This window comes from Eptatretus burgeri, chromosome 5 (assembly GCF_056783735.1).
Source record: "Eptatretus burgeri isolate ZD-2024b chromosome 5, Ebu_testis_v1, whole genome shotgun sequence".
NCBI classification, from domain to species: Eukaryota; Metazoa; Chordata; class Myxini; order Myxiniformes; family Myxinidae; genus Eptatretus; species Eptatretus burgeri.
In genome coordinates this window covers 36,442,730-36,452,729 of record NC_140965.1, presented here as the reverse complement: position 1 = coordinate 36,452,729, position 10,000 = coordinate 36,442,730, and the positions used below count along the sequence as shown (strand labels likewise).

At 44.6% G+C, this 10,000-nt stretch overlaps 1 protein-coding gene across 3 annotated transcripts in view; it reads left to right on the top strand.

Moving 5' to 3' along the window:
* LOC147026234 (uncharacterized) overlaps positions 1-10,000 on the top strand; it is a 45,785-nt gene that overhangs the window by 14,104 nt on the left and 21,681 nt on the right. For 2 of the 3 annotated variants that reach the window (XM_085881445.1, XM_085881446.1), the window contains exons 2-3: positions 3,098-3,250; positions 8,146-8,178. The exons of the other annotated variant lie outside the window; for it this stretch is intronic. In XM_085881445.1, coding sequence (XP_085737571.1) covers positions 3,098-3,250; positions 8,146-8,178 — 186 coding nt within the window. The remainder of the gene's footprint in view (positions 1-3,097; positions 3,251-8,145; positions 8,179-10,000) is intronic. 3 annotated transcript variants of the gene reach the window in all.

Below are 10,000 nucleotides of genomic sequence, written 5' to 3'. Positions count from 1 at the left end.
TCAGCTCTCAAGAGGATGAAGGGGGAAACGACACAACCTTAGTGTCTCAAGAAAATGCGATTAAATTCCTGGATGTATACATTCAGGAAAAGATACGTAAAAATCAAAGATTACTTCCCGAATTTACACGATTTCATTAAAACTGCAAGGAGTATGATTCGTGATCCTTATCAGGTTAACATGTCAGATCCTCAGTTCCAAAGGTTAAGGAAATGTGTTACTAGGGCTGGTAAAGAGCTTCAATAATAACTAACAGAATGGAGATAAAAGTGGCATCCCTGAACATCAATGGAGGCCGCAGTTGTGTGCGTCGCCTCCAGGTATTTCAGCTCTTCCAAAATGAAAAAAATTGATGTGCTAATGCTACAGGAGACGCATGCAAATCAGTCTTCTGAGGATGAGTGGTGTAAAATCTTTAAAGGTTGTCTTTTTTTCTCAAGTGCGCTTGTTGAGGCCAAGGCTGGTGTGACAATAGTGTTGCATCCTCGACTCCAGCCTTCGGAGATAACTTGTAAGGAAATTTGCAAAGGTTACTTACTGTCTGTGCAATTTGTCAGTAGTAACCTAAAGATTTGCATGACAAATGTTTACTGTCCTAGCGCTAACTCTGAAAGAGGTGTACAAGTACAAGTTTGTAAGCTGTACAAGTTTGTAAGCTGCCTTTCTGTACAAGTTGGCAGAGTTTGTAAGCACCGTTGACTTAACCATGTTGTTTTGTCTGGGGGGTGACTACAACTGCACCCTCAACCCACAACTTGATCGGAACACTTGTGAGCCTCATCCACCCAGTGCAAGGCCTTTGGCACAGCTAATAAAAAAGTTTAAACTGGTGGATGTGTGGCGGGTACAAAACCGTAAATTCCGTCAGTATACATGGGTTTATGCATCAAGAAATGTTTTGACGATGGCTCGCCGAGACAGATTTTATGTTAATCATGAAATGGTAAACATTGTTAAGAACTCTTATATAAGGCTGTCTGGTTTTTCCGATCATCACATGATTGTTGTGGTGTGTGGCTTTCCTCATCATGTCTGTGGAAGTGCATATTGGACTTTTAATTTGAAACTTTTACAAAGTTCACATTTTATAGAAGCTTTTAAATGGTTTGGGAAAAATGCGAGTCACAAAAGTGTTCATATTTGACCTTAAGACAATGGTGGGACTGCACAAAGTCCCAAATCAAATGTTTTTTGCCAACAATACTGCTCTTACAGCACATACCACGCTTTTGGTGTGATATCTGCTTTAAAAAAAGATATACTTATCTGTGAGCAGAAAGCTGGATTGTCTAGCGTGGATGTCCAGCAGTTGTCAGAGAAAAGGACCCTTCTGGCTGAAATGGTGAAAGAGCGGGCGGCCGGTGCTTTCGTCCGACTGCGGAACGAAAAAATCCAACTTGACACACCAAACAAAGGATTCTTCAATTTGGAAAAAATGGTCAAGACCTCTCAACAAATCCATGCTTTGCGCTCTTCTGGTGGTGATTTGTTGACCTCCCAAAGTGATATCAAGCATGAACTACAAGTCTGTTTTTCTAAACTCTTCGCAAAAAGAGCTGTGAATGAGGAGAACAGGAATGCGATGCTTGAACAGCTCCCTACTCTGTCTGAAGACCAACAGCAATTGTTTGAGCCTGGCATTTCTCTTGGAGAACTTACTGCTGCGCTCAAGGATGGCAAGGATAGGGAAGCCCCTGGACTAGACGGCCTTCCGGCTGAATTTTATAAGGCTTTCTGGGACATTCGAGGCCCTACTCTTCTTGAGGTCTTTCAGGAGAGTGTTGAACAAGGTGAGTTGCCATTGAGCTGCCGGAGGGCAGTTTTGTGTCTCCTTCCGAAGAAAGGAAACCTGCAGGAGACCGCAAATTGGTGGTCTGTGTCACTCAACACGGATTATAAAATAGTGTCAAAAGCACTTGCAACCCGTCTAAAGGAAGTCATCTCTTTCTTTATTGGCACTGATCAATCTTACTGTGTTCCAGAACGTTCCATATACGATAATATTTTTTTGGTGAGAGACTTGATCAATCTCGGTCGAACTACATCTCCTGGTTTTCTTTATTACTTTTAGATCAAGAAAAAGCTTTTGACAGTGTTAACCATTCTTTTTTGTTTGATGTATTAAGGAGAACAGGGTTTGGGGAAAAATTTATTGCTTGTGTTAAGTTATTGTACAAAAATGCATCTTGTCTGCTGAAGGTTAATAATAGCCTTTGTTACCCTTTCCCCTTTCAGCGAGGCATCCGTCAGGGCTGTGCGCTATCAGGCATGCTCTACAATCTATCCGTTGAACCTTTATTAGTTTTACTTCGGAACTCAGTGTGAGGAGTCTCTCTTTCACAAAACTCCAAAGTCGTTGTTTCAGCTTATGCTGATGATATTTGTTTTGCTATTGCAAATCAAAAAGATGTTTCTGAGATCTCTCATTGCCTTACCCAGTTTGAGCTTGCTTCCACTGCAAGGGTAAATTGGAAAAAAGTGTAGCTTTTTGGGTGGGCCCCAGATCGCCTTCCTCGTCCCTGCCTGTTTTACCAGGAGGAATACAGTGGAGTAGTGAGGGGTTTAAATATTTAGGCTTATTTCTAGGAATTGAAGTGCATGGACAAAAAAATTGGGAGAACTTCCTGGGAAAAATTAAATTGAAACTGACAAGGTGGAGAAGATTGTACCAACTTCTCTTGCTTAAGACACGGGTGTCAATCATAAACAACCTGGTGGTTCCATTTATTTGGCATCGAGTTATCCCACTTGAACCTCCGAGATACTTGATCACAGGCATTCAGAGGGTTCTGACTGATTTTTTTTCTGGGGTGGCCACCATTGGCTGGGCCCAGACGTGGTCTGCAGACCCCGAAATGCCACAACATCCAGCTATACCACTAATTCATCCTCCTCCTCCCTCCTCTATCCCCTAACCTTCTCATCCCTCCCCCCTCTATCGCCACCTCCCTCTGCCCTCCCCCCCACCCCTCAAGCCCCCAAGAGAAGGAAACCCCTGTGCCTGCAGCACATTGTGATGTTTCTAAAATACAATCAGTTGTTTCATTATTTTTTGAAACCACATACTTTCTAATCACATTTCGATATTTTCCTACAGATGGATACTCAGAGACGACATCCGTGTTCAGCTCTAATGCAGTGCGGTTGCGCAAAATGTCGATCTTCCCCAACAACTGCTGGAAAATCATTCTGGCAACTCTCAGCTTGCTTTGTCTAGTTTCACTTTTCATCGGTTTCTATTTGCTCCATGGTATGAAATGCTTTGCCATGCATCATTACTGTTGGACCCCGCTATTCGCGGATTCACTATTCGTGGACCCCGTATATTTGCAGTTTATATACTGTGACCTGCTTCAACATTCACAGCCATGTGCTTTGGGTATTCATGGATTTTTGTGGGCGGGGAAAAAAAAATTCCACGAGCTGAACACATATAATAACAGTTTTAAAACATATTGTCCACCAGCCACACTGTAACCGAGCTGCACAGCATGTCCCATCATTCGCACTATAAACCGAGCTGCGCGGCATGTTCCACCATGCCACTATTAAGACGCTTCACCACATCTATTACAAGCTGTTGAAGATGTCACCCCCTCCCCCTTTTCCCACAAGTTACATCATTAACATGTTTCACCATATCTACCCCCATCTGAGTAAAACGCTAACATCCACAAGTTACATAATTGAAATGCTTCACTACATCTATGATGAGCTACTGAAGATGTCACCCTCCTCCCTCCCCCTCTCGCGAGTTACACAATTAAAACGTTTCATCGCATCTACCGCCAGCTGCGTAAAACGCCACCATCCGCCAACATCCCCCATAAACAATGGGCAGACTACTCACCCCAACCGCAGATACCCACAATTCTGGTATGAATACTTATGTGCAGCATCTCCTGGGTCCAAATCATTCTTCTACTCCCACTGCCTTGACCAGTGTTTGCCTCTCATTCCGCTCATTTGCTCATTGATCAAACATGGCTCTCAAGTGCAAGAACAGTTCCAGAGATGCAAGCGCAAGACCAGTGCCGACTACCAAGGGGCAGAAGAAAGTGATGAGCCTGAGTCACAAAGTGGATCTGCTGGACCGGTTGTCGAGAGGACAGAGTGTGGCCTCTGGACAGACTGTATGGATTAAAGGAATCCACCATTCTCTACATACAGAGAACAAGTAGGCGATCCGAGAAAAAGTTATGGCGAGCACTGTACCGATCACCAAAGTGGTCACCCATGTCTGGGATGTTCACATAGAAAGGATGGCAAAGGCTCTCGGTGTATGGATTGAGGACAACACGCAGAATAACATGCCTTGAAGTGGACCTCTCATTCATGCAAAGGCAATGCATATGCACGCGCATCTGGCCTGTGCAGGTGGCACTAGCACGAGTGACACGGCTACAAGTGATGCAGGTACGAGCGGCCCCAGTCCATTCCATGTAGGCAGGGGATGTTTTGACCGCTTCAAGAAGCATTACAGTCTCTGCAACGTCAAATTGACAGGTGAGTGTGCCTCCACAGATCACAAGGTGGCCGAAACATTCCCTGCTCAACTTCTTCTTCTCCGCAGATTCTTCTTCTCCTCTTCTTCCCTTTTTAAGGAGTGAGGTCCGATGGCACCATGCTTCTACCCTGCCTTGACCATGATACTCCTCCAACCCCACTTTGCTCTCAGCAAACTCTCTCCACTGTCCAACCACCCTTAACTTACGGATATCCCTCCTCACACAATCCTCCCATCTTAAACGCAGTGTACCTCTCTTCCTCCTACCTTGCTCCCTCAACCTATCTGCTCTCTTTGCCATTCTCTCTTCCCCTATCTGCATCAAGTGTCCAGCCTATCTCTGCTGGAAATTCACTAATCTTCCTGTCGAGCTCATCTGCACACCAATCTCTTCCCTCAGTTCATCCATCCTCCATCTATCCACCTTTTTCACTCCTGCAATCCTCCTGACCCAGTTGTTCTCACAAACCTGCAGCCTTTGTTGTTGTCTCTCTCTATCAGTGTCATCATCTCCAGACCATAGAGGTAGGCCAGTGTAACACATGACCTCAGAACCTTCCCTTTCAATTTTCTTGACAACTTTCTGTCTGCCATTAGTCTCTTCACCCTCCTCCACGCATTCACACCCACCTGAATCCGCCTCTGCACCTCTTCCTCGGACTTACCATCCCCGGTCACTGTTCTTCCCAGATACTCAACTTATTTCCCTGCCTAATCTCCTTCCACTACAACCTGATATTTATTTTTCTCTCCTACCTGATCCACATCAGCTCAGTCTCTCCATACTCATCTTCAGCCCATGCTTCCCAAAGGCCTCTTTCCACTCCCCCAGTACTTCCTCATCTCCTGCTCACTTTCCACCACAACAGCCAGATCATCCACATACATCATTCTCCCCATACTATGCCTCCAGCTCGTTTTCCTGCTTATCAGCTCCATCACCATGATAAGCATGAGTGGGGTGAGAGTGCTTCCCTGCCTCAAACCAATGCTCATGCTGAACTCCCCAGACATCCCAGGACCAACCAAAAACTCCTCCCTTCATTCCCTTGTGTATCCCTTCTACCCACCTGCTTCCGGCACTCGCATCCATCTGTGTCACCATCACCATCTCTCTTGGGACAATGTCGAAGGTGTTTTCCAGGTCCACGAATCCCAATGCCACCTCACCTTGCACCTCCAACCTCTTCTCCACCAGATCCCTCAGCATTAACATCCCAGCCCTCATCCCCTACATTTTCTAAACCCCTGCTGCTCTTCTCCAATCTCCATCTCCATCCTCTTCCTTATCCTCCTGTCCAGAATCCTCTCCAGCACCTTAATTACATAACTTCGGAGGGTAATGCCCCTGCACTACCCCAGATCATGAACATCGCCCTTCCCCTTCCATATCAGCACAATTACCCTGTCCTCTACCCCTCTGGAATTGAACCCTCTCTCATACATGTGTTCAACAGCTGCTTCGTCCAACTGACTCTGACTTCTTCTGCTGCAATTATCATTTCTGTACACACCTCATAAATGCCTAGCACTCTTCCCTTCTTCATCCTCTTTAATCCTGTCCACACTTCCTCCTTTGTGATCCCCACCAACTACACTTTCCCCGCTACATAAAATGGTAGCTCCAGCTCGCCGTTGCTTTCTTCCCGGTTCAACAGCTCTTTTAAATGCCCTTCCCATGCCTTCAATACCTCCCCCTTCTCTGTAACTAGCTTCCCGCCGCCATGCTTAATCACCGCTCCCCCTTCATGTCCTTACCATCCTCATCTCTGTCATGAGCCAATTTATATATCATCTTCCTCCCACCCCATTCTTGATCTTCACTATCCTCTTCCAAACCTTATTTTTACCAACTGCCTTCACTACCTGCTCTGTCCACCATACCTGGTTTATATGTCTCTACAATGCACCCTTTCCTGACGTCCTTCCACACAAAACTTCCGCAGTTCCCCTAAACGCCTCTCCGTACTTATTCCACTCCTCCTCCAAACCTTCCGCTTCTTCGCTAAGTTGCTCATACCTAGCGCTCAACCTCTCCTTGTGCTCTATGAGGACGTTTTCCCGACACTTCAACTACCTAATAATCTTCTGACCTCTGCTCTTAACCTCCCTCCTTTTCTTCATCCATACCACAAACAACACTAGCTTGTGCTGGGTGGTAACATGCTCTCCCACCACTGCCTTACAATCCTTAGCCCTCCACAACTGTCGCTTTCTTATCACCACCATTCAAACCACCTAACTGAACCTCACTCTTCGAGGAGAATGAGTATCTGCCAGAGCAGGTATTCAACGCTGACGAGACTAGCCTGTTTTGGAAAAATTGCCACCGCAAACTTGTATCTCAAAGCACGAGGGGACACCATTGGGATTCAAGTCCACAAAGGACTGGGCATCTCTTCCGCTCTGTGCAAACACAAAAGGGGAGTGCATGACAAAGCCCAGGATGCTGGATGGTTCTCTGAACCCATGTGCTCTCAAGGACAAGAACAAGCACATGCTGCTCGTGTTTTGGAGAGCCAACAAGAAGGCATGGGTGATGGCAGCAATTTTCTGGACTGGTTCCATAACTGTTTTGTCCCTAAGGTGGAGAGGTATCTCGTCGAACAAAACCTTGCGTTCAAGGTGCTCCTGCTTGTCACCAACACTCCTGGCTACCTTAGGGACCTGAAGGTGGCTCATCTGAATATCGAGGTAATCTCCCTGCCACCTGACACCACCTCCCTGATCCAGTTGCTCGACCAAAGGGTAATCTCCACTTTCAAAACCGATTATACCTGCTGCACCTTTCGGTATATTTTGAATATGATGGACGCTGACCCAGAGCTCACTGTCAGGCAGAGTTTGAGCTCAATATAGCCCACTGCATTGGCACAATCAAAGAGTCACTGGATGAGGTGAGAGCCTCCACCATAAATGCCTGCTGGCACAACCTGTGGCTTCAGGCAGTGAAGGACTTCAGAGGCTTTCCTGACAACATGGAGGAGAGGCATAAAATTGTCAGGTTGGCATGGCAGGTGGGAAGGGAAAGTTTTGACAACATGGAGCCTGAGGAGTTGGATGCTCTTATCACCTCCATGCTGAGGAGCTCACTGAGGAGGAGTTGGGAGCCATTATGCTACTTGACATCCTTCCACACAAAACCTGGTGTTGTCTTTTTTATTTGGAAGCATTTTTGTATATGAAACTGTAATCATGTGCGTTTGTGGTTGAAAAGATTTTAAACTTTTAAAAGTTTCCCTGATGAATCAGGAACCACCGGGAAATTATCCCCCTTTCTCCAATGAAACAATGCATGACATTCATGGCTTCGCCATTTTCAAATTCACCATTGGCGGCCTTTTTCATGTATCAGCGACCGCCGGGAACCTATCCCCCTTTTTCCCATTGAAACAATGCGAGACATTGGCGGTTTCACCATTCGCGGTATTCTTCACAGGTCACAAACTACCGGGAACTTATCCTCCCCTTTTTCCATTGAAAAATGCCCCGCTATTCAGATTCGCCATTGACGACATTTTCCAGGAACATATCCCCCACGAATAGCAGGGTCCGACAGTATTCATATCCAGATTATTGTGTGAAGTCCCTTGTACCATTTTAAGTTTGCAATTGATTCCTGTATGTGTGTGTGACAGCTCACCTAACGCAAGATCGGAGGGACAATAAAGGTTTGAAACTTTATCTTCCCCAAGATAAATGTTATCCATTGAATAGGGAGCAGTGATTGATGTAATTAAATAATTTGAAGGTGAATACAAGGAAATTTAGGCACTGCAAGAGGCCTTTACATCTCTGCATTATGGCCCTCTGGTAGCTTATACATGTTGCTGCGTATGAGCCTGGGGAGTAACTGCTGAAATCTAACTATTCAGGTTCTTCCCGACATCTTTGTTCTTTGTTCCTTTCACATTTCTTTCTATATTTTTCATAATTCTCTTTATTGATTCTAATTCTTGCTTTTTCTTTTCTTTCATCTCTTTTACTCTATACTCTGGTCTTTTGTTATCTATCTCTCCAAAGAGAAGTGAATTATTGCAGAAATTTTTCTGTAAGGTTCACTTGGCTGTGCCTGGATGGATTTGAGGGTAGTGGTGTAGCGGCTGAATTATTCAATTTGAACTCAGAGTTCAACGCGTCACCCTCTACTGATCTGGAAGTGATTAGATGCTCGTCTGATAAATAGAACACGTCCAACAATTCTAGAAAATCTCTCTCACCTTGTCGCTCCTGAAGAATTGTCAAACTAACCTAACAATCTACTTCGATGATCAGCTGCTGGAAGAGGTTCAGCCTCTTCAACTTCTCAGCCTCACCATCAGTCATGACCTCTCCTGGGCCAGGTTTGTCCTGATGACTCCATCTTTGCTCTTTACTTCTTCAGGTTCCTTCTGGGTCTTTCATTTCATGATATTCACGAGCAAGTTGCCCGTGCCTGCACTGGATTTAAAACGGGTAGGGATGAAGGCAGAAAAAATGCAAATGGTGTCTTCTGTCATCGAGCCGGCAAGCTGGGAGCAACAATTCACATTTATTGCCACCCCTGATGCAATGTAAATTCTCGAATGGCGGTGTAGTGCTCCATTTGAAACTGTTTGTACGATATATGTAGCTTTTTGATGCCGAGGGTCTGTAATGAAAAATTGTATTGGTGGCGAAGCCAGGGACCAATTGCACATTAATAGTAGGATACTCTCTTAACTTAATCGATCAATCTAATGAATATCGACGCAGTTGTATCCTTTTCTTGTTTTTTTTTTTTACTGTCAACTAAGCATCTACACCTTTTACAGTAACATATACATCTTATTTATATCAAAGCCAAAATATTGGCCAGGGAACAGCATACTTTTGCCACAGATTTGAAATATAGTGTGGAATCTTTAATATCTACAAGTATAACCTTATCCATGGAATGCCATGCTCTGGGATGCAGCATCCCTTGCCAGTATTGCACCAGGGTAGAAATATGAGTTGGATTTGACCACAAAGGGAAATATATCCAGGATCAGAAAGTTCACAGGTGAACATGCTACAAAATCATTTGTCCTGTCATCCATCATCTGACACTCCTGTATTTTCCATGGAGATCGCCCATCCATGTAGGGTATTAAATAGACTCGATTCTCGGTTAGCTTCTTAGATTTCATGATGCATGAACGACGAATAAATCATAGGTGAAGTGCCAGTAAATAAGATTTCAAAGCTGAAAAGCAACCTTTTACTGAGCCTTGTGAAAGTACCATATTCTTCAAGAAAGAAAGTTTCCTCGTGTATGGTTAGAATGCATAAGGATTTTGTTTTTATAGTGAGAACATGAAGGAAATTCCAATGGAACAATGAAGACGGAAGGATGTACTGTGTCCAAAAGCATAAAAGATAAATAATGAGGTTGGTTGTTGATAATCATCGTCATTATTGTCATCTTGTTGGCTTTACAGTTAAGTTGGCTGGCTTAAGACATTAGGGTGTTGAGTTTGAGCCCCTGCCCAC